At 39.7% G+C, this 25,576-nt stretch overlaps 1 protein-coding gene across 2 annotated transcripts in view; it reads left to right on the top strand.

Annotated features, from left to right (window-relative positions):
• LOC104588278 (mediator of RNA polymerase II transcription subunit 15a-like) overlaps positions 1-25,576 on the top strand; it is a 37,176-nt gene that overhangs the window by 5,691 nt on the left and 5,909 nt on the right. For both annotated transcript variants that reach the window (XM_010246136.3, XM_088892070.1), the window contains exons 3-9: positions 651-762; positions 1,943-2,066; positions 2,595-4,019; positions 4,298-4,365; positions 7,196-7,270; positions 7,422-8,885; positions 8,992-9,336. In XM_010246136.3, coding sequence (XP_010244438.1) covers positions 651-762; positions 1,943-2,066; positions 2,595-4,019; positions 4,298-4,365; positions 7,196-7,270; positions 7,422-8,885; positions 8,992-9,336 — 3,613 coding nt within the window. The remainder of the gene's footprint in view (positions 1-650; positions 763-1,942; positions 2,067-2,594; positions 4,020-4,297; positions 4,366-7,195; positions 7,271-7,421; positions 8,886-8,991; positions 9,337-25,576) is intronic.

The following is a 25,576-nucleotide window of genomic DNA, read 5'->3' as shown; positions in this document are numbered from 1 at the left end:
AGGGAGACTCCAAGTTGGTAATTGGGTGGATGCAATCAGGGCAGCTGGGAATTTGGCAATGTAGACAGCTGATAAGGGAAATTCTTAGCATAACAAGGGAGGTGGGTGTTTGGTTCATGTGGGTAAGGAGATCAGCAAATGGTTTTGCTGACGCCCTAGCAAAACAAGGGACTGTAAGGGAGAGTCTTTATTGGGCAGTGCTGTAATGTTTGATGTTTATTGGATCAACCTTTTCTATCAAGGGTTGAATTCTGTTTTTCAGGTTAATTTATCTCTAATGAAAGTTATCGTTTCTGATAAAAAAAAAGATTCCGTGAAGGTTTATAACTAATTCTGTTATTTAAGAAAATTTCCTTAACTTATTTAGATTTTCCAAATATGTTAGCACAATTAGTGAAACATCCCCAAAGTTCCCCCATCTCTGCATGGTGAAGTGTTCATCGATTTTGGAACTGGAACCATGCTTTTAATAGACTTGTGTTGATCTGCATTTGCTTCTGACATTTTATTATAAACTGGGACCTGCATTAATAATGATTCTTGAGTTTCTATGAGGTTTACCTATTAAGATTTAAGATTTTTTTAGCATTAATGACTTGGACAAGAACAATGCTAGTTTACCTGTTATTAGCTAACCGTTTCACATGTAGAATGGAGACTTTAAAGAAGCACCTTCCAATTTCTGGACCTGATGGGTTACAGGAACTAAAGAAAATTGCTGGAAGATTTGAGGAAAAGATTTACACTGCAGCAACAAGTCAGGTACGCTAGTTATTGAAATGGCCTCTTCTCTTTGTAATTTATTGCTTGTATTACTATTATATATACTTTTTCTTTTTGATATGATGATTAAAAGATTATATTGTTTAGCCCCTATGCTGAAGCAGATGACCAAAAAACAGGAAAGAAACTTAGAGAGAGCAACAGAGATACAACTGAAAACAAAACACAAAGACAAGCAAAACTAACCATCCTGAAAGACTAATACCAAAAAATAGATTTCTACTCCCCAAATCACCTTGCCAGGCCATTTGCTCTAGATGAGCCAATTTTGGAATCTGCCTGAAAAAGATGTTCAAGGAAGGAGCCCAATAGCTGAAAAATAGCATGTGTTAAAGGAAAGTCTAGAATGGGGTTGTCCTGGGCTGAGCTATAACTTGTAATCTGTAATAGTTTTCTTTGGTTGCTTTGTTCCTTTTCTTGTTCTGGAGCTCCATTTGTCTGGGAGCCTTTTTATTTATGTTGTTTGTTGCTGTACTTTGGTTAGTTTGCTGTTTTTTAATGAAACTTACCAAAAAGAAAGAAATGAATCATCCATCTAACAACCTGCAAGTCATTCTCCACTTCTACTCAATAGAACCAAAAGATAGCATCAACTGAAGTCCTTGATGAAGTGCCATTTTTTCAGCCTTTGTTGAGTAAGGAGAAGTGCTATAGTCTTAGCCCCAACCAAGTTCTGTGAACCAGTTGAGCCTGAGTAGAAAAGGAAGCTTCAACTCTATGATTCCTGAGGGTTCCTCCAATACCAGAGAGCCCCAGGATGTGGACCTGTCAGCCAAGACTAGTCTGTTTAGGGTGGAGATGCACCATTGCTTCCCTTGTAGTTCTGTTTTCTTTTGTGGTTGGACTAAATTTGAATATTCTGTTGCATGTTGAAAAAGCTTTCCTAAGATCTCTTACCTTCGACTAAAAATTATAGCAATGTCAACTGCAATATTGTATTTATTTTTTAAATTCCAAGTGTAGTTATATTGGTACCTCATGGATATGAAAATTGACTGGGACTTTTGATGGGAAGGCTTTGATATATCTTGAACCAGTAACTATGCTTGATTTTCTTCATGAGTTACCTTTGTTCTTAGTGTACCTTTTGACCTCTTTTGTGCTTTAAGGTTTCATTTGCTTATTGAAGGGATATAATTTTTCTAAATTCTAATTCCAGGCAGATTATCTACGCAAAATATCTTTGAAGATGCTGACAATGGAGACAAAATCTCAGCCTAATATTGTGCCTAATTCCTTACCATCAAACTCAGCTGGTGGTAACCCAAATCCTGTTGATCCAGGTAAACGAGAATTTGTAAATTGGTTCTTACCTGATAAAGATAACAGAAAAGTGAAAATTCATATGATACAACTGCTTTTTGGTATTTCTACTTGGCATTTATTTTGCGCATACTTGTCAATACAACAGATGCCAAGTTTAACTTTTTAAATTACCATTTGCAGACTTTTTGTATGCCGTTATGAGTTTCTTTTTATTTATTTATTATTTATTATTTATTATTTATTATTTTTTCTTTGTTAGATTTGGTCATTCTAACTTCTACCCACTAATTCTTGATTCTCTGTATCTGTTTTTTTTTGAATTTCTTATGACTGATCAGCAGATTGGTTATAGATATCTTGATCATAACCATGATTGTAGAAAATTTATTCATTGATAGGAAAGATCTATTAGTGAACAAAGAACATTTTCAATTTTTATTGTTTGATAATTGATAATATTATAATGCATGGTTATTTTCTTTATATTTTTCTGAATTTTCATTTTGCTGACCTGTATTTTCTCTTTGGCCTTTTATTTTTAATAGCATCTCAGAGTATGCAGTCCCAAGTGCACAACCAAGGGATGTCGCTACCAATTTCTATGCCTAACCAGGCACGACAGCATATGCTGCCCCAGACCATTCAAAATAACATTCTACCTTCTGGAGTGCAGAATTCTGTTAGTCTGCCATCTGTACAGTCATCTGTTTCTGGTCTAACTCAGAACACCATTCCGAATGCTAGTGGACAGAGTTCCAACATGCCAAATGTTTCAGGCATTTCACAGAACCCTGTAAGTAATCCTCTGGCACAAGGTGTACCTTCCAGTGTGTTTCCCACTTCACAAAGGCAAATGCCAGGACGACAGCTACAGCAACAGGTTATTCCCCAACAGCTCCAGCAGCAGTCTCAGAACTCACAGCAGTATATTTACCCGCAGAAGCAGTTGCAGCAACAGATTCTGAAGCCAAAGATCCAGCAGGGAAATATACAGCAACAGTCCCTCATGCAACAACACATCCAACAGCAGCAGCAGCAACAACAGAGGCAGCAGAATCTATTGCAGCCAACTCAGCTGCAATCTTCTCAGCAGTCCCTTATGCAAGTGTCATCGGGTCTCCCATCAAGCCAGTCCTCTCTTCAGCATACACAGCCTTCTGTTATGCAATCTGCTCCACACTCAGTGCTTCAACAGAACCAGCAAACTTCTATTCAGTCATCCACTTCATTGGTGCTTCAGCAACATCAACAGTCAGTTCTTGGGCAACAACAACAATCACAACAGTCATTGCACCAACAGCCTCCTGTTCTTCAACACCAAACACCACTTTCTCAGCAGACATTGTTGTCATCTCAGCAGCAACAACTAATAGGGCAACAACCAAATGCAACAAACATGCAGCAGAATCAACTGGTTGCACAGCAAAACAGTGTTCCACATGTGCAGAAAACTCAACAGCAGCAGCAGACACAACCACAGCCACCATTGCAACAGCAGCAGCAGCAGCAGCAGCAACAACAACAGAGACTGCTTAGCCAGCAAAATAATCTGTCTAACATGCAGCAGTTGGGTTCACAAAGTTATGTTCCTGGATTACAGCAGCAGCAATTGCTTTCACCCCAGTCTAGTGTTTCAAACATGCAGCCAAATCGGCACTCAGTAAACATGCTTCAACAAGTCAAGCTTGTAGCACAGAAACAACAAACCCAGCAGACATCATTGACTGTTCTGCCAACACAAGGCCAACAATCACAGTCACAACCACAACAGCAGCAAATGATGTCTCATCTTCCAACACAGCCTGGTCAGCTGCAACAACAACTGGGGTTACAACAGCAATCCAATTCATTACAAAGAGATATGCAGCAAAGGATTCAAACATCAAGTGCATTGCCTCATTCCCAGAATGCAATTGAGCCACCAAAGCAACTATTTCAATCACAAAGAATGCTTCCAGAGGCTTCGTCAAGTATGCCATTAAATTTTAATAATGTTGTAGATATGTTCCCACTATTCTTTTGTTGTTTATATTTTTGAATCCTGTGTCTCATGCTTTATATTATTGCATATTTGTCCTGGTTCTCTCATGCTCTCTGATATTTTACATCTTTGATTTAATGTATTTCATATTTTTAATTGAAAAAATAGGGAAGAAATTACTTATTTTCCTTTGAAGAAAAATCTTCTATTTTCTGTGCAGTATTCTCTTCATGTTCTAGTTTTTATTTTTTCTTTTTTGAATTGTAGCATCTATTGATTCGGCAGCTCAGCCAGGACATGCAAATGCTGATTTGCAAGAAGAGGTTTATGAAAAGGTGATTCCTATAACTTTTGTTTGGAATATATAATACATTACATAATTCAAATTAATGATTCTTGAACACATATTATCATCATTGTTGTTGTTCTTATTATTATATTATTGTTTTAATTGGCAACAAGACAAAAAGATAATTACTAATACAAAAATAGTCAAATACATGCATTGGGAACATCAAAGAGAATTCCAGGGCAGTGCAAGCTGAAGAGCTTTTCCTTAGAACATATATAGAAAATACAATTACCAGCTTATTAGGGTCTGAAAAGGGAATACAAGAGCTGGTGATAAGAAATCATCAAGAGGTCCACTAGAACAACAGTCATCCCTGCCCTCAAATGAACCATCTAAAAATCCATTTCCCCCTATAAAACCTTGCAGACCACGTAATGGAATATCATGCAACATCCCAAAATAAAAACAGACCCCAAAAATCATATCTACAACATTCTCCATCCTAAACAAGATGCATATAAATATTTTCACACAATAAGCTCTTTCGAGAAGTAGCATTAAATTCCCACACCTCCATAGCCCAATCACCAATAAGATGCCTTTCTCATCTCAATCACCAACTGTGGGTCCCCCTTGAGGACAAGGTTCTTGTTGCTTATAGACACAAACAACTGGGGCCCCTGAAAGAGAGATTGCAGTTGTGATTGTAGCACTGGTATCTTCAGTGATAGTATTAGAAGCAGTATTAGTAGTAGCACTAGCAGCAGTAATGGCAGCAGCTATAGTGGTGGCAAAGTTCTAGAATGCAGTGGTGTTCCACTACCCAGAGGCGTGTGGCTAGTTTAGCACAAAAGGCGTAAGCCTCCAGAGTGTAAAGAGGTGTATGCCTTCTCCAGAGGAGTTCTTTCTTTCATTTCCTTTCTTTTTCTTTTTCTTTTCTTTCTTTTCCTTTGTTTCTTTCTTTCTTGAGGCATGCACGAGATGCATGAGGGCATCCGTGTCTTCAGCATACCTCAGGATGTTTTGAGTGTGCCTCGCCTGGAGGTACACCTCAAATGCCTTTAAAAACATTGAATGGTAATGGCAGTAGTTACTCCTGCTTCTTCTGATGATGATCTATGTTACCTGGATACTGCAAGGACATGAATGGATATGGTATTGCATATGAAATTTACACTAAAAATTGAAGTGTCCAACATGATACTGCACTCTTGTACTGGTATCCGGGTATCATAGATGAGGATGATGTTTATCAACATTCTATATATGAACTGAGTTATGGTTTATTCAGTCCTATGTCATTATCTGTGGAGTGAAACGTATATACATTAGGGCTGCAAACAGATCCAATTATATTGGACATACCTAAATCCAAATTTAATTTGTTAATATTTGGATTCAGATTGACTACCATTAATAAATTACACTAAAAGTGATCATAGTATTATATGTTATTAGTAAAATGAACTAAAAATGATTTCGATATTGTATTCCATGAATAAAATTACTTGAAAGTAACCTTATAATACTTGAACCGATGACTTTGTGGTAAACATACAATATTTGAAATTTCGAACTAACTTTACTAAGAGATGCATATTCAATATATGTGTATGTATGTACCCACATAAAATTATAAGAACATAGATACCTCTACTTATTTTTGTAACGAGTGTTCGTCTTTTAGCAGAGATCTAATGCTCTATATAGAAACACAACACAGACAGAACAATGCAATAGTTGAAGAGGTGAAAGTAATAGATTTTGATAGCAAATATACAAGGATTAAATGATGAAGGTAAAGTAATATTATTGCATTTCACCCGGCACTCAGGTCCAATTGGGGAAGGTGATTCCTTGAGGGCTGAAATGTTAGCTGTTATGGAAGGAATTCAGAAAGTTAAGGACTTGCAAATTGGTAATTGAAGGGGATTCAAAGCTAGTTATAAACTGGCTGCAAAAGGCAAGGATGTTGGGTGGTTGAGCCACATTTATGAGAAGGGGATAATTAGACGGTTATTACAAGAAATGGAGGTATCTTTTCAGTGGATAAAAAGAGAGGCTATTTCCTTTGCTTTTACATTAGCCAAACAAGGGGTGGGAAGGAATCGATTGTTTTGGGCTTTGTTGTAATCTTCTTTTATGGGAGAGTTAAGAGAGTTCATCTCTCCCTCCTTTGTACCTCTCTACCTTTATTTTAATTTAATAAAGCTGTTTCAGTTATTGATCAATATATATAAGGATTAAATGTTTTGCAGTTCAGAGATACGTCTATGGTAGAGTTCATCTCTCTACCTTACCTTGTTGTTATTGAAAATGTTCATTGGCATGTTTAGCTACAAAAAAATCTTGCTAAACATAATCAACATATTGTGAAGTTGTTCTCTTTGTGAGTTCCACTACCAGTTCTTGATAATTTCCTTTGTTTTATGTCATGCAATGATCTGTGACTCTGACAGTATTGAGCTTGTATTGCACTATCCATGTGCAGATAAAGGAGGATTGCATTAGTTGGCAACTAGCATAAAACTTTTACCAAAGCCTTATGAACATGAATTTTGCATTGTCTTTCAAGCATGCTAAGGCCTTTAAGAAAGATAATTCCCTTGATCGAATGGAATGGTTAGATAGGATAAGGCTTCTTGTGGCTTCAGTTGTTATATCACATGTATGGCATTATACCACTCTTTCCTTTATGTGTGCCATATATCCTTACTACATGAATCTTATTTTAGGGGAAGATAATTGTTTATGATGGTGGTTTTGGATGTTGAGCATAGCAATTTTCTTTCGGACAATGGCTTCTTACATATTTCTCATTGGAAAATTTATGCCTTTTATAATTGAAAGTTTTACTGGATTGCTTTGCACAGATAAAAGCAATGAAGGAAATGTATTTACCTGAGATTAATGAAATGTACCAGAAGATCGCTCTCAAATGCCATCAGGTACTTGACCATCATTGTATTTCATCATGTTGATTATCAATAGATATTGGCCCAAAAGCATCAATATCTGGACCCTAGGCATTTGATATCTTCATGTCTACTATTCCTTTTCTTCCCACATTTATAATTTCTTTTTGATTTTTTTTTGCAGAATGATTCTCTTCCACAGCCTCCAAATTCAGAACATATTAACAGACTTAAAATGTTTAAAAATGTATTGGAGCGCATTATAAATTTCTTGCAAGTGCCCAAAGCTAATTGCTTATTTTACAAGGATAAAATGGCTGGTTTTGAGAAGCAGATAACTAATATCCTTAATACAAACAGGCCCAAGAAGCCTGTTCCTTCACAACTGCAGGGACAACAACAATCTCATCCACCTGGTGTCCTTCCAAACTCCATGCATCAGCAACTACAGACTCATATTCCTCAGCTGCAGCAGCAACCTCAAATATCTCAGCTGCAACAGCAGCATGACCCCCAAATTCAACCAATTAATTTACAAGGTTCTGTAACATCAATGCAGTCAACTGCTGTGACCAGTATGCCGCATGGTTCTTTACCTCCTTCGTCAACACATTTACCAAATGTACGGCCAAATGTGATGAATTCCCTGCAGTCTAGTTCTAATTTGGAGTCAGGACAGGGAAATGCATCAAGTTCTTTGCAGCAGGGTGCTGCGGGATCTCTACAGGAGAGTACTGTGAGTATGTCCCAACAGTCAAACATTAGCACATTGTCACATGGCAGTGTTAATGCTTTGCAGCCTAACATCGGTCCCATTCAGCCCAATGCTAATATGCTCCAACAGCAGCATTTGAAGCAACAACAGGAGCAACAGGTGATGCCTTCTCAACAATTAAAGCAACAATTTCAACAGAGGTCAATGCATACCCAATTGATTCAGCAACAGAAGCAGCTGATGTTGCAGCAACAACAGCAGCAGCATCACTTACAACTGCAACAGAAATTCCAGCAGCAGCAGCAGCAGCCACCTTTACACCAACAAAAACAACAGCCTGCACAATTGCAGGCACACCAAATGCCGCAGCTTCATCATATGAATGAAGTAGGTGACCTTAAAGGGAGACAGGGCATGGGTGCTAAATCAGGAAATTTTCAGCCACATAATTCTGCAAGCCAATATCCAGCATATAACCATCAACCACTAAAAACAGGCGCCACATTTCCTACTTCTTCTCCACAACTCCTTCAAGCTTCATCCCCACAAATTTCTCAGCATTCTTCTCCACAGATAGATCAGAAAAGTCTACTAACATCTCTTCCAAAGGCTGGAACACCGTTGCAGTCTGCAAATTCCCCTTTTGTTGTTCCTTCACCTTCACCTCCCTTGGTTCCATCTCCAATACCAGGTGACTCTGAAATACAGGCTTCTACTGTTGCTTCACTCTCAAATGCAGGAAATGTAGGGCATCCACAAACAGCTGTTACATTAGCCTCAGCTCAGTCTCTTGCTATTGGCACACCGGGGATATCTGCTTCCCCCTTGCTTGCAGAGATTACTAGTCCAGATGGAAATCAGGGTACTTCATCCATAATGATTTCAGGCAAATCAAGTGTAATAAAGCAGCCTCTTGAGCGCCTAATTAATGTGGTTAGTTGAATAAATGTCCAAAATGATTTATGGTTGTGTACGGTTTACTGAATTTTCTTTGCTAGCTATGTGTATTGCGAATTCTTATGCTGTTGACCTTTTTCAGGTAAAATCAGTATCACCTAAAGTGCTTAGTGCTTCTGTCAGTGACATTGGTTCAGTTGTCAGCATGATTGATAGGATAGCTGGATCAGCACCTGGTAATGGATCTAGAGCAGCAGTTGGTGAAGATTTGGTGGCTATGACTAAGTCCCGTTTGCAAGCAAGGAACTTGATCTCACAAGATGGAAGTTCTGCAACAAAGAAAATGAGGCGCTATACAAGTGCTATGCCCTTAAACATTGTGTCACCAGATGGCAGCATAAATGATAGTTTCAATCAGATGAATGGTCTTGAGACATCTGACTTGGAGTCAACTGCAACTTCTAGGATCAAGAAGCCCAGAGTTGAGGTATGATATTTACCATTGTGACTTCTAAGTGGCTATTGAAGAAAATGTTCTGATCATCTTACTAGATTATATTTTATTATTCCCCAATATTGTTATGGTTTAGCATCTTATACAACTGTAGTAATGTGACTAATGTCACATGTTTTGCTAGTATTTCCAATCACAATTCAGTTTGACATTAGGGGCAGTTATTAGTGTAAAGGTAAAATCTTGGGCTGGCATGTGTGAGCGGGTTTGCGTATGAGGGCAGCCACTTTTGTGCAGAAAATGCCAAAGGTTAGGACTGTATCCAGTCTACCCTTCCCAAGACCCCTGATTGGTGGGACCAACATTGGGTACTGGTTTTTTTTTTTTCAATTCAATCTGACATTGTTTTTCCCCAGCATCTCATAAACTAACAGAAATTAACATAGTGGTTACTGGTCCCCCCACCATTAGTGTTATCAAAGTTAAATGGGTAAGGCAGGTTCAGGTTGCACCAATTGTCAACAATGTAAGTTTTATTTACAGGTATTTTGGTGCAGATGGGAAACCTCAAAGAGGGAGTGCAGTCATGATGGAGAAGAAAGAACTGGCTCCAAATGGAAGAGAAAGTTAGTTTTCCCAGTCAGCCAGAGGCAATTCTCATGAATTTATTTTGAGTGTGGAATCTACAGAGGCAATTCTCATAAACTACTTCATGAACTTCATAAAGAGATAATGTAAGGCCAATTTTAGAATTCATGGGGGACCAGAGCACACACTGTGCTTCTCAAGGATACCACTGATTAATCTGCGGCTATCTCTCCAATTGGTTGACTATGGATTCTGTGGCATCATTTATCAAACATTTCAATGTTTGATTGTCAGCCTAGTCCATTCAAATGTCTATGACACACCAATCAATAGATAAATCCTAACATTAGTAAAAATTCAGATACAAGTCCTCAGAAAATGACTGAAGGATTGATAAAACCCAATGGAAAATAGACCCATTGTAAATCTATTAACCATGCAAATCAAATAGCAACTCAGAGCACGATTGGAGTTATTACTCCTACAAAACCAAATAGAAAACAGAACAAATGACCCTTTAGCCGGAGTCATCATTCAAGCTCTTGATTCATGCTAGACTAGAGAACTCAAAAGAATTCCAAAGAGAAGCCGGTATTTAAAATGGATGGTTGAGATTGAACGATGAAATTAATCAGGTGGCCGCCAGGCCATGTCGTATCCCAACTTTTAAATTTTTTGTTGGCTGGTGGGGGAAATAAGCGATAAGGTTGAACCCAACATGGGTACAAGAATTAGTTCCCAAATTGAATGCAAAAGAACAGGTCTACCGTGACCTGTGGTGACGAACACGATTGTGCTTTTTTTGGTGTTCCATGCCTTAAGATAATAAATCTATTAGGAGTTGAAGTCTTTTGATTTGCTAGGACTCCTTGACTTTGTATACATTTTTCTTGATTTTGTTTGTGGATTTTAATCACCAAAAAATAGAATGGAAAAGCATAGTCGTTAACACGGTCAAGGGAGGGTCACATGTCTGTCCTCTGAGCTTGGTTGCAGCAGGTTGGAGGTTCTAGAGCTTGTACCATAACTATGATCTAGTTATATATTCACTGTTTATCTGGTGTCAAATCTGTAGTGGCACCTTTGGAGGGAGCAAGGAAGGGAGGGGGGGAGGGAAGGAGAAAGATGTCTGCCGGTGGTGTGGCCAAGGGGGAATCTAGTGATTGGATTTCATTTCTTCTCATCGTCAAAGTTCATGGTAAAATTTGGTATAAAATCATGACATCAACAATTTCGGTTAGGTTGCTAACATCACAGTAACAGAAGGGATTTATTAAGTCTATATCCCCAAAAGCTAAGGGAGGTTTAAGGTCTTTTCAGAAAACTCAGGTGAGGTTTAAGGCATTTCCCCTTTGACATAATATAAACAATGGAATGGAAGGAGGTGAATTCTTCTTTTGGGGAATAATGTGTATGGAAAGGAATTATGAGTTTTCGCTCAGCCTTCTTGAATTTTGTCTCCTACAAGGTGGGTGATGGGTCATCCATAAAGTTTTGGGAAGATGATTGAGTGGGGATTTGGCAGACTTTGTGATGTGTGTCCACGATTGTACAGCATCAGCAGGAAGAATGTGTCTATTTCAAAAAGTTTTGAAATAACCCAAGAAAGGGTTGTGTGCTGTCTGAAATTTAGAAGGCCTCTATTTTATTGGGAGATGGAGGAATGCGTAGCTTGTTATTAAAGTTGTTGTAGGCGGTAGAAGTGCAAAGTGGATGAAGAGACTTAAGGTGGTGGTAGGAAGCTAAGAATGCATCTTCTTAATTAAATCTTTCTACAATGCTCTTGCAAAGAATCAGGTGGAGAAGTCGAATGTGAGAGAAGTGATTTAAAAGGCGTGCCTAGTTGTCTAGGCCTAGGTGCAACACTTTCTAAAGGCGCATGCTTGGTGTGCCTTGCGCTTCAGCCTAGGTGTGTGCCATTTTTATTTTTTGTGCTTTTTATTCTCTTTTTAACCTAGTGGCTGGGCCAAGGGCTATGCCCCCTGGACCCATGGCAAAGCCCTTTGAGGAAAGCCCAAACAAGTCCATGTTTAATATTTAAGTTCATATTTTTTATTAATATTATGTTTATATATATTTTTTGAAAATTTGTTATTTTCTATTTTTCATTTTGCATTTCGTGTCTTGCTTCGAAAAGGCGCACACCTTGCCTTGCGCTTTGTGCCTTGGGCACAAATTGTCCCTTATTTTTTTTTTTCATCTTGCGCTTTTAAACCACAGTGTGAGAGGAGTTTGGGGAAACATTATTTTTTTTATCAGCAATAGAAAAATAAATTTTATTAAGGAGAATTAAAGTTAAGCCTCAACTACCTCTATTAGGCTTAGAACAAGAATACTTTCTTATGAATCCAAAAACAATTGATCCCTTGAATATTGATGAGTATGAGTTGTTTCTTTAGGCTACATCATAGCAGAATACAACTACCCTTGCCCACTCAAGTATGGCTTGTTTTGCATCCAAATCCTTCCATTGGATTATTGATTTTGGAGCTTCCAATTACATGACTGGGACTCTAGGTGTGTTTTCTTCTCTTTGTCAGTCCCCTACTTCACACATAGTTACCCTTGCTAGTGGCTCCACATCTTCTATTTGTGGTGTTGGTAATGTTAATCTAGACTCCTTACCCTTGTCCTTAGTTTTGTATGTTCCCAAATTTCCTTTTAACCTTATTTCTATTAGTAAATTAACCAAGCCTCTTAATTACTCCACTTTTTTCCCTTCCTCGTGTTTTTTAGGATCTCAAGACGGGGATGAAGATTGGTAGAGGGCATGAAGCTGGTAGATTGTATTACTTTGATGGTGGTGGCTCTTCAGTCGTCTCTTTTTCCCTCTTTAGTGGCATTGTCGGATTGGTCATCCATCTCTTAAATCTCTCAAGTTACTTGTGAGTCGTGTCAATATGGGAAACACCATCATGTTCCCTTTAGGTCTAGGAGTGATAGTTGTCTGTCAAGTCATTTTTCTTTGGTCCATTCGGACGTTTGGGGCCCAAATAAAATAGTGTCATACAATGATTACAAATATTTTTTAATTTTTGTTGATGATTATTCAAGGATGACATGGCTTTGTCTTATGAAAGAAATGAGTGAAGTGTTTTCTATTTTCCAAAAGTTTCATGTTGAAATCTGTATTCAATTTGGTGTGCTTATTAAATTCCTTCGTTCTGATAATGGCCAAGAATATTTTTATACACCTTTTTAGCAATACTTGGAACAACATGGTATTATTCATCAAACCTCATGCGCTTGCACCCCTCAACAAAATGGGGTTGTTGAAAGAAATAACCGCCACCTCTTGGAAACTGCTTGGTCCCTTTTACACCATATGAATGTTCCCAAACGTTTTTGGAGTGATGTTGTACTTACATCTTGCTTTCTCATTAACCAGATGGCCTTGTCTATCCTTGAAGGTCATTCTCCCTTCTCCGTCTTGTTTCCCTCTTTGTCTCATTTACCTCTCATTCCTAGGATTTTTGGGTGTGCTTGTTTTGTTCATAATCATGGGCCTGGAATGGATAAGTTAGATGCACGATCTACTAAGTGTGTCTTTCTCGACTATTTTAGAACCCAGAAAGAGTATAAGTGTCATAATCCCAGTTCTCAACATTATTTTTATGCTGATGTTACGTTTTTTGAGTTTGTTCCATTTTTTTTCGGGGTCGGATGTCTCCTCTTTTTCTCTGCCTCCACTTCCAGTTACGATTGCAGATCACATCCCTCTTGTTCCAGTTCTAGTTCTAGTTCCAGGTCCAGTTGTTTCTCAATCGTTGTCTCTAGTGCAGCCCTCTATTGAACAACCACCTATCAGACAAGTGTATATGCATCGACAGGCACTGACTCCTCCAGTCTCTTCACCGTCGACGGATCCGACAATTGTTTTAGCACTGGTTTCACCCCCTCTCTCCGACCTTGACCTTCTCATTGCTTTGCGGAAAGGTAAATGTAGTTGCACTCTTCATCCCATTTCTAATTATGTTTCGGTATCTCACCTTTTTGCCTCTCATCAACAATTTGTTTCTTTGTTATCTTTTGTCTTTGCTCCTAAGAATGTCCAGGAAGCCCTTACCTCCCCAGGGTGGCGCCAAGCAAAGGAAGAAGAGCTCTTCGATTTGGCTCATAATCATATGTGGGATCTCACCACTCTTCCTCCTAGAAAACATGTTGTGGGTTGTAAATGGGTGTACATTGTTAAGTATCTCCCAAATGGTAGTGTTGAGTGGTTGAAGGCTTGGTTGGTGGCAAAAGGGTATTCACAGCTATATGGTGTTGACTACACAAAGACATTCTCTCTTGTGGCTAAGATTAGTTCAGTCCGTGTTTTGATTTCATTAGCTTCTATGTATGATTGGCCTCTATTTCAACTTGACATCAAGAATGGCTTTTTACATGGTAACCTTCTTGAGGAGGTTTACATGGAGAAACCACTAGGGTTTGTTGATCAAGGGGAGGATGGTAAGGTGTGCAGACTCAAGAAGGCTATTTATGGATTTAAACAGTCTCCACATGCCTGGTTTGGTAGATTTAATGAAGTGGTGAAAGAGTTTGGCATAAGACAGTTCAAGTTGATCATTCAATATTCAACTATGATTCATCTATTGGGAAGATTTTATTGGTAGTATGTGTAGATGACATTGTCCTCATAGGTAGTGATAGGTTGGGAATTGACAAGTTGAAGACATTCTTGCAAGATCACTTCCAAACAAAGAACCTTGGGAAGTTAAACTGCTGTTTGGGGATAGAGGTAGCAAGGTTTAAGCATGGTATTAATCTGTGCTAGCGGAAGTATGTTCTTGATTTGTTGGATGAGACAAGTTTGTTGGGTGGCAAACCAGTTGAAACACCCATGGAACCGAATGTCAAGTTGAGTAGTGATGTAGGTGAGGAGTTTGAGGACCCAGGAAGGTACAAAAGGTAGGTAGGAAAGTTGAATTATCTAACCATTACTCGGCCAGATATATCTTTTGCAGTCAGTGTAGCAAGTCAATTAATGCAGAATCCTCGAGTTCCACACTGGGATGTTGTTTTAAGGATTGTCAGGTATTTGATGGGAGTTCCAGGTCGTGGTTTGTTATATAAGGGTGGAGAAAATCAGAATCCTCGAGTTCCACATTGGGATGTAGTTTTAAGGATTGTCCGGTATTTGATGGGAGTTCCAGGTCGTGGTTTGTTATATAAGGGTGGAGGAAATCTTGAGATAGAGGGATATATAGATGCTGATTGGGCTGGTTCAATATCTGACAAAAGGTCCACTACAGGGTACTGTACCTTTCTTGGAGGCAATTTGGTGACATGGAAGAGTAAGAAGCAGACCGTGGTAGCAAGGAGTAGTGTAGAAGCTGAATATAGAGCCATGACAACACTACATGTGAACTAGTATGGTTGAAGAAACTTCTACAAGAGATGGGGATATACAATTGATCGCTCCATGAAACTTTATTGTTGCAACCAAGCCGTAGGTCCGCATTCCATTTCATCTAATCTAGTTTTCCATGAGAGAACAAAGCACATAGAAGTTGATGTCACTTTGTGAGAGAAAAGGTGCTCAGTGGAGTAATAAGTATTGCATATGTAAACATAGGAAGCCAATGGGCAGACCTGTTCACTAAGGGGTTGAGTCGGGGAAGAGTGGATTACATTTGTGACAAGTTGGGACTATTTGATATGTACTCACCAGCTTGCAGGGGAGTGTTAAAGTCGACTATACAGGGGTAGTTTTGTCTTCAGTATATTATTAGTGTTATTTAATGTCTATTATGTTCAAGTTTAAGTTATATGCCCCATACTTAATTTGGGGCATAAGAGTCTTTATGTAATTTACTTGATACAATTTCGCCGATTAGGGAATAGTCCTCTAGATTGAACCGGTTTTCTCCTTTTTCTCTTCTTTCTCTTTCTTTTGTCTTTGTTCTCTGCTAATCTAGGGCTAAAACCAGTACAGATTTGTTCTGTAATAGTAGTCTTCTCCTTCTTTTAGGCCAATTGAAAGTAGAGAGATCAAACAATCTGTTTGAACTATTTTGAGTGTTCCACCTGCAACCAAACAGAAAGAAAAATCGATCCCATAAATAGCAAGCAAAGGGGCAAGAAATGAGAAAGTGATGGGCAGTTTCACCATTTGGTTCACATAGAACTCACCAATTAGGTCTCTTCCTCTGTAGTAAGTCACATGTGTTGATTGCACCATGGAAAGCCTCCCAACAAAAAGCACTCACCCTAAGGAGGATTGGGCAGCCCCAAACTTCTCTAAGTGGAAAATGTGCAGAAGACTGAGAAGAAGAAGCCAACATTTTAAAATGGAAGCACAAGTGAAAGCCCCAGAAGGATGACCAATCCACAATCAGCTATCCACTTTACTGTTATCAATATAAACCCTGTCCAACAATTGTAACAATTATGGTCAAGTCCTACCTTTGAATCCCTCAAATTCCTATGAAAGCCCAAGTTATAACCAAAACCAGAAAGGGATGGAGACTGAACCAAGAAGTCAGAAGTAGGTCTTCCCCTAAAAGGACAAACAAAGAGGGAAATAACTCCATTAATGGAGTGTCACCCAACCTCAAATCCTCCCAAAATTTGATTTTCTTACCCTAATTCAGATAAACCTGATGTGATTAAGAAAAAGGGGAAGAACCTTGAGGAAACTATTCCACCAAGAGTGGAAGCATCTGCTTGGCTTGTAGTCATGTACAACATTCTATCTTTGGACCATTTAAAAGCATGGGAGTCTAGATGGCAAGAAGATGTTATTTATGTAAAGCTGTTGAAGAGAATGTAATGCACCTATCCTTTGGTTGTTTCTACATGAAATACATATGGGGATTTTTATTTGGTCATGTATTGGAAACATCAGGACAAAGATTACTTGGAGTTGTGTACCCTTTGCCGTTTGTTGGGAAGTATGGAAAGAAAGAAATAGGAGGGTCTTTGAAGACAGGGAAAAGAAGAGATCAAATAGTGGTGTATGCAATAAAAGAATTATGGAGTGGATTCTTATTGTACCAGAATTTGAAGGAGTTTCCAAGGAAGATCTTGGGAGTGGTTTTTGGTTTTGAGTTATGTTTTCTCTGTTGCTACAGTAGTCCGAACCAGTAGAAGAGGAGAAGAAGAAGAAGAAGAAGAAGAAGAAGAAGAAGATGAAAGAACAGTCGAACATAATAGGTTAAACCCTATCAGTCGACCCTTAATATGGATTAGGCTCTAATTAGTAGTATAAAGACTAAACTGCCCCCACTTAAGTATGGGATAGGAAGTCTCTATTAAGACTGCCACATAAGCACATAACTTAACAGAAGTTAATTGACTAATTTACCCTTGTTTGGCTAGTTCTAACACTCCCCCTCAAGCTGGAGAATATATGTCATATAATCCCAGCTTGTTACATATATAGTTCACTCTCCCTAAGCTTAAGCCTTTTGTAAACAAATCTGCCCATTGATCACCTGAGCCCAGATGTTCTGTGCTTATCTCTCCAGTAAGGACCTTCTCTCTCACAAAGTGGCAATCAATCTCTATGTGCTTTGTTCTCTCATGAAAAACTGGGTTGGATGAGATGTGGAGCGCAACTTGATTGTCACAGTACAATTTCATAGGTTTATCCATGGAGAACCCGATTTCTTGTAGGAGATTCCTCAGCCATACTAATTCACATATAGTGTGTGCCATGGCCCTGTACTCAGCTTCAGCACTGCTTCTAGCCACAACCGTCTGCTTCTTACTCTTCCATGTCACAAGATTTCCTCCAAGAAATGTACAATAGCCTGTAGTAAATCTTCTATCAGACACAGAGCTTGCCCAATCTGCAACTGTATACCCAATTACTTCAAGTTTTCCTCCTGGTTTGTACAATAACCCACGGCTCGGAGCTCCCTTCAGGTACCTTACAATTCTAAGAACTGCATCCCAGTGAGGTATACGAGGGTTCTGCATAAATTGGCTCACCACACTGACTGCAAAGGAGATGTCTGGTCTCGTGATAGTCAAATAGTTCAGCTTCCCCATTAGCCGTCTATACCTTCCGGGATCATCAAATATTTCCCCTGTATCACTGCTCAACTTAACATTTGGTTCCATAGGAGTTTCAGCCAGTTTTGCACCTAATGGTCATGTTTCATCCAGTAGATCAAGAACATATTTTCTTTGGCACAGGTTTACACCTTGTCTTGATCTAGCAACTTCTATACCCAAGAAATACTTCAATGTCCCAAGGTCTTTTGTTTGAAAATGATTTTGCAGAAAAACCTTTAGTTTATCGATCCCCAATTTGTCACTACCAGTTATGACAATATCATCCACATAGACCACTAATAAAATCTTTCCGGCTTCTGAATCATAGCTGAACACTGAATGTTCAACTTGGCATTGTTTCATTCCAAAATTCTTCACCACTTCACTAAACTTCCCAAACCAAGCATGAGGCGATTGTTTCAACCCATAAATTGCCTTTTTCAGTCTGTACACCTTACCATCCTCCCCTTGAGCAACAAACCCAGGTGGTTGCTCCATATATACCTCCTCCATAAGGTCACCATGAAGGAAGGCATTTTTAATGCCAGGTTGAAACAAGGGCCAATCATACATAACTACCCGGGAAATTAACACACGGATAGAGCCAATCTTAGCCACTGGAGAGAAGGTCTCCATATATTTCACACCATACAACTGTGAATAACCTTTAGTAACAAGTTTGGTCTTCAGGCGCTCCACACTACCATATGGCAAGTATTTAACAGTATACACCCATTTACAACCCACAACATGCTTACCAGGTGGAAGAGTAGTGAGCTCCCACGTGTGAGTATGCTGAAGGGCAGAGAGTTCCACCTCCATTGCCTGCCGCCACCCAGGTGAGCTAAGAGCCTCTTGGACATTCTTAGGTATAGAAATAGATGACAATAGTGAAACAAACTGGCGATGTGAAGCGGAAAGGCGAGATACTGAAACAAAATTGGAAATGGGATGGAGGGTACAACTACGTTTACCTATTCGTAAAGCAATGGGTAGATCAAGTCTTGAAGGTTCAGGGACAGGAGCAACAACAGGATCCGTAGACAAGGTAGAAGCTAAAGGAGCCGGTGTCTGTCGATGAGTATACACGTGCCAGATCAGTGGTTGTTCAGTAGGGATCTGCACTGGAGGAGGTGAAGGGTCAACCCCAACAGGAACACCCAAAACGGGATCACTGACTGGAATAGGAAGAGGAAGCAAAGGTGGAGACATGAATACTTCAGGTCCTGAGAAGAAGGGGACATACTCAAAAAAAGTGACATTAGGACAGACATAGCACTTCCGAGTAATGGGATTGTAACACTTGTACCCTTTTTGAATCCGAGAGTAGCCAAGAAAGACACACTTAATGGAGCGTGAATCCGGTTTGTCTATTCCAGGATTCAGATTGTGAACAAAGCACACACAACCGAAGATACGAGGTGTTAATGGAAAGGGAGACAAGGTGGGAACAAGATAGAGAAGGGAGACCGACCATGAAGAATGAAGGAGGGCATCCGATTAATGAAGAAACACGCAGTAAGTACAACATCACTCCAAAACCGTTTAGGAACACTCATATGATGAAGAATAGACCGAGCAGTTTCAAGGAGATGACAGTTCATTCGTTCAGCCACCCCATTTTGTTGAGGAGTGGATGCACATGAAGTTTGATGAATGATGCCATGCTGTTCTAAATACTGTTGAAATGTAGTAAGAAAGTATTCACGACCATTATCTGAACAAAGAACTTTGATTGAAACACCAAATTGTGTACGTATTTCAGCATGGAATTTTTGAAAAATGGAAAATAATTCACTCATTTCTTTCATTAAGTAAATCCATGTCATCCTTGAACATTCATCAATAAAAGTGACAAAATACTTGTAACCATTATAAAACTCTATTTTGATCGGGCCCCAAACATCTTAATGAACCAAAGCAAAATGACTCAACATACGACTTTCAACTCTAGGACTGAAGGGAACACGACGATGTTTCCCATACTGACATGACTCACACTGTAATGACGACAAATGACTCAAAGACGGAACCAGTATCTTGAGTGGCTTGAGAGATGGATGTCCTAGTCGACAATGCCACTGTAGAGGAGTGAGAGAAGTTTGAAGTGCAACTGACGATCCACCACCGTCAAGGTAATACAATCCACCAGCCTCATGCCCCCCACCAATCTTCTTCCTCGTCTTGAGATCCTGAAAAATTAAGAGTCTTGGTTAATTTACTAACAGACATAAGATCGAATGGAAATTTGGGAACATATAGAACATATGATAAAGAAAGAGAAGCCGTGTCAACATTACCAACACCACAAATGGGAGAAGAGGAACCGTTGGCAAGGGTAACAGTTTGAGATGTGGAAGTTTCAGAGAGGGAACCCGGTCATGTGATCAGAGGTTCCAGAGTCAATAATCTAGGGAGAGGGTTTGGATGACAGACAAGCTATACCTGAGTGGGCAAGGGTGGCAGTAGTATGCTGTGAAGTAGTCTGGAGGAAGAGGAACCGTTGGCAAGGGTAATAGTTTGAGATGTGGAAGTTTCAGAGAGGGGACCCGGTCATGTGATCAGAGGCTCTAGAGTCAATAATCCAGGGAGAGGGTTTGGATGACAGACAAGCTATACCTGAGTGGGCAAGGGTGGCAGTAGTATGCTGTGAAGTAGTCTGGAGGAACCACTCATACTCATCACGCGGAACATGAAGGGAGTGAGAGATCCATCACATGTATGCCCAAAACTTGCGGAATAGGGTGGACAAATTTCAAAAATTTTTCTCCCTTCCATTGGGAATCGTATTCCCTGTTTTAGAAAAATCATATTTTTCAAGGATCAATCTTGAACCATAAACCGAACCAAATTTGAAACGAAACAGTAGGAGAGGGGTATACCTGATACAGAGAAATAGTATCTCTCAATGGAGGTGTTCACGCCTAAAGAAGATCACCAAAGACCGCTCCCACTGAAGATGACACAGTGGATAGAGGAGCAGAATCAGCAGGGTCCGTCCCACGAACTAAACTCTTGAGGAAGAATCCAATGGAGGCAGTGAGCACAACATCCTATCAGCCTTTCTCCAAAGACTGATATCAAGAAAACTTCTTGATCTTCTCCCACCAAGGAGATCGAACTTGCAGTGAGGCGGCAACTGGAGGAGAACGCAAGAGCAGAAGATGGCGTAGATGTCTTCTCTGGATGCTTGGATTATCTGGATCGTTCGCCCCTTCCTGTTTTTACAGGCTTAAAGAGATCAGCTCCTGATCCTATCAGGAGTTTCCTAATTCAGATCATTATCAGAATTTGGACTCTCTTTAAGTGATAAGGATAAGACCCTTATCTTATCTACAGATTAGATCAGCCTTCTCTTGATCTTATCAGGAGGTTTCCAGATCTGAATTCAGATCTGGTCTCTCTGAGTGGATAGGGTAGGACTCTATCCTATCTGTTGATTTAATCCCAGATCCACCCCTTCTATTTAACTAATTAAAACATGCCAGTTTGAAATGGGCTTTAAGCCCAATAAGTCTATGTGCTCAAACTGCTTCCAAACTGCTGCCCAGTTGGGCTTCTTTGTATGGCGTGGGACCCAAGCATTGATTTACACATTAGCCACATGGGTTCGGCCCAACCTTTGTTACAAGGCCTGGCCGAATACACTGTTGTGGGCAGTGCACCCCCTGAAACCCATCACATGGGCTTCTATTGGGCCCAACACTTACATTAAGTGGTCCCTAAGCCAAGCCACCTTATAAAAACCTAGGGACTTTGGGCAGATGCAAGATTAGCCCATCAGGTATTACCCTCAGTGGCCTTACACTTAACCTCTCAGCCCATAATGATCAAACACTGCCCGACAAGAGAGGGCCTCTCCCTCGGCTGCAAGGAACAATGTTGCACTCTCTGCTTATGTGGATCCCGGGAATTAAAACCTTTTGCAAACATTTTAGAAACCGTAATATATATACTTTTATATCTCATATAAAATATATTTTGCAAAACAAATCTCAACGATTGAAATCGGCTGCCGGCAGTCTTGGTTTCCATTAGAGAGAGTGCATCCCCGATCATTACCTTTGTCCGACAAAGGGGCTGATCCTGTCACTATGATCACCCACTTAGATGAATTCTCAGACTGGCCCAACATACCCAGGTTTTGAGCCCCGCTAAGGATCTCATTGATTGGCATATCAAAGACAGCCCAATCCGACACCTAGTGCAGTATCATAATCGAGTCTAGGGGTCAGGTGTAACTTTCCAGTTTTGCCCATCAATCTCCAAGGTCCAGGGCAATACTGGAAATCTGGTCCGGTTCAAAGATTTAATTAATCCTACACTGCATGTGCCTTGGGTCTCACCCTGGCGGCTGAGACAGGCCACCCCAACCGACTTGGTGGCACATCAGTGTCAGCCTTGTCAGGATAGGTCTCCCCAGACCGACCCACCGGCTGTGAACATTCTAAACTAACACGAGTCTCATTAAGCATCCAGTTTAAGGGTATAACACAGAAACAAACCACAAGAACATGAATCAAACATGCGCTTTATTCATTTACAATAAATGTCAAAAGTACATCATTCTGATTGAAGCTAAGGGCATACAAAGACTGTCTAACAGTACACTCACCATCTCCTTCCCGGAAACAGATGTAAATGTGGAAGGAGTTAGATCTGCCTGTTGGTTATCACTGACATCAACCCCACCAACTACAACATGATTGGCCCATGTAGAAGGTGGGCCATGGAGATCATAAAAGAAATTTACCGAATGTTCGTCCCTGCCACAATGGGTACACTTCCTTGTAGAGTTACTTTTTCCTTTGCCACGACCTCCCCCTGAGTCACGACCACCACCACGGCCAAATATGAAACCACCACGACCTCCTTGGGAGGCATGTCCTCCCCCTTTAGTACCACGTCCACTTCCTCTGGCTATCACAAATGCTGATCTGTCAGACTGTGTGGGATTCTCTATAGGTCCCAAAGAAATCCTACGAAGTCGTGCAAACACTTCCTCAAGTGTAGGAAGAGTAGAGCCCCCTAATATTTGGGCCCTAACTGGTTCATATTCTGATTTCAACCCCACTAAGAACCTAGTGACATCTAGTTGTTCCCTCTGTTGTTGCTGAACCTTAACATCTGGAGTGAGGGGATGATAGACATTGAGTTCATATCTGAGGTTCTTCATACTGGCATAGTACTCTTCTAGTGTTTTATTCCCTTGCTACAGATCAAAATACTCCTGATAGAGCTGATATACCCTTGTAGTATTATCCTGCCCAGAATACAACTTCTTGGCATGTTCCCATATGTCCTTAGCTGTATCTAAGAACATAAAGTTGGCACTTATTTTGGGTTCCGTACTATTCCATAACCATGTCATGATTTGGGCATCTTCCTGTTCCCAATCATCAAACCCTGAAGAGTCAGCTGGTGACTTATCTTCCTTCACATGCTTCACTTTCCTCTTTGCCTTGAGAAAAACTTCTACCGACTTGGCCCATGGAACATAGTTCTCACCATTAAGTTTAATTGAAGTCGTCTGTACACCCAGATAGTCAGAGGGAATCACCACACTAGGTTTCTGATCACTACAGCCATCTCCAGTTGCTGCCATGATGCTCTTCCAATGCTGCTTTTAATCTGAATTCCCAGTCACCAACTAATTACTGCTGTCAGGCAGGAGTTTGATGTTACAAAAACTACAACAGTCCCCAAACACAATGATAGGTACACAAACTTTTGTTCTTGTTCACACCACTACTGATTTCACAAAACCATGAATCACACTGACATTAATTCAGCACTTACTGACCACATACAAGCCCTCTTACAGCTACTCAACAGAGATTGTGCATCACAATCACCACCACACAGCCATAGCTGTCACACATGGTAGAGACCTGTCTGACCTTTTTCAGAGGGCACTACAATTCCAAAGAAAACTCAACTAGTGCCACTGCCAGTACCCCTTACACCATTCGGCCACCTGCAGTAACCTTTACACCATTCGGCCACTGTAAACACAGCCTGTTCTTGGACCTTTTTCCAAGAACCAAGGCAACAAACAACCTAGTTCTCTAGGTTCTGATCAGTCCTCGCAGATTTTTGAAGACTTTCAACCCAGAAATACCAACAGCACAAAAAAAGAGTTAACCAACCTTCTTTTGAGAGCTTCAGTCGACCATTCACTGCTGAAGTTGTTCTCTTGAAAAAAAAAGAGGTTCTGCGCAGAGAAAGAGAAACTGAGGTGTTCTCAGACCTAGGCCGAACCTGTATTCTCCATTGTCAGCCTAGAAAGAAGAAAAAGAAGAGGTCACGAACAGAAAGGAGCAGGTCACGAATCTGTGAGGAGATTAGAGGGCAACGTCCTGCTCTGATACCATGTTTTCTCTGTTGCTACAGTAGTCCGAACCAGTAGAAGAGGAGAAGAAGAAGAAGAAGAAGATGAAAGAACAGTCGAACATAATAGGTTAAACCCTATCAGTCGACCCTTAATATGGATTAGGCTCTAATTAGTAGTATAAAGACTAAACTGCCCCCACTTAAGTATGGGACAGGAAGTCTCTATTAAGACTGCCACATAAGCACATAACTTAACAGAAGTTAATTGACTAATCTACCCTTATTCGGCTAGCTCTAACAAGTTAGAATCAAGAAACTAATGTTGCTGTCAATTTTCTTTGAACTGTATTTATTTTTCTCTTTTTTTTTGTAGAGCTATTTTGTACTCTGGTGATCTCTCATCATTGGATTTGGTGCTCTTTTTTATTAATAAAATTTCCTTTTTTATTTATTAGCAAAAAAAAAAAATACTCTTTCCCTTTCAATTTACTCTTTCTATCTTTATTCTCTCTTCGCTTTTATTCTTCTACCTATTTCTATTTGCTTATTACTGATTTTAGTAGTTAGTATACACAAGTTGGTACTAAAACAAGCTTTTCTTCCTCTTCATGATTGAAGCCCATATCTAGGATTAGTAGGTTGTATGGAGAATTGAAAAGGCTGTTCAATGGTTCATATATCTCGTTTTTTTATAGATTTCCGAGATGTCTGGTGCAACTTTGATTCCTAGAGCTTGGTTACAGAAAATTTTGCCCATATATCAAGAAAAATCATAGGCAGAAAGGTTTGATTCAATTGGACACTTTTCATCAAACCTCATGTAGAGCTAAAGATTAAACTAAGATATTTCTAGAGGCATAAATCCAAGTTTCATTAGATTCTGTGAAGAATTGAGTGGACAACTCCCTATTTTTCTTTTTCTATTTTTGCTAAATTTGGTCCAGCTGAAAGTAATCAATTTTTTTTTTTTTTTTTTTTTTTTGTCTTTGATTTTCTCTTCCATGTGCTGTGTGATATTGAGAAGGATATATTTGAACTTTGTAAGTCCCTATGGAGCCATCAAATAGAGAAGCAAGAGGCCTATTTGGGACTGCTTTGGGTATTGCAGTTTGCAGGGAAGTGTTCAAATTCCTAGATAACAACTATGAAATTGGATGGGAGTAATCATTTTGAATGGGATAAGCTTGCTCTTATGTACAATGGAGGTCATGGAAAGCTTGGTCATCTTATAGGAGTTGATTTAGAGCCAGATACAATAGGCATGAAGCATGCTTGTTGATTACAAGAGAGGTTAGTGTTAATGCAACCCAATCTTAGCAAAAACTATGTGTATGAGAACTACAAAAGA

This window comes from Nelumbo nucifera, chromosome 7 (genome assembly GCF_055504915.1).
Source record: "Nelumbo nucifera cultivar China Antique chromosome 7, China Antique-T2T, whole genome shotgun sequence".
Lineage (NCBI taxonomy): Eukaryota > Viridiplantae > Streptophyta > Magnoliopsida > Proteales > Nelumbonaceae > Nelumbo > Nelumbo nucifera.
Note: the sequence above shows the minus strand (reverse complement) of the source record. Positions and strands in the feature narration are given on the sequence as shown.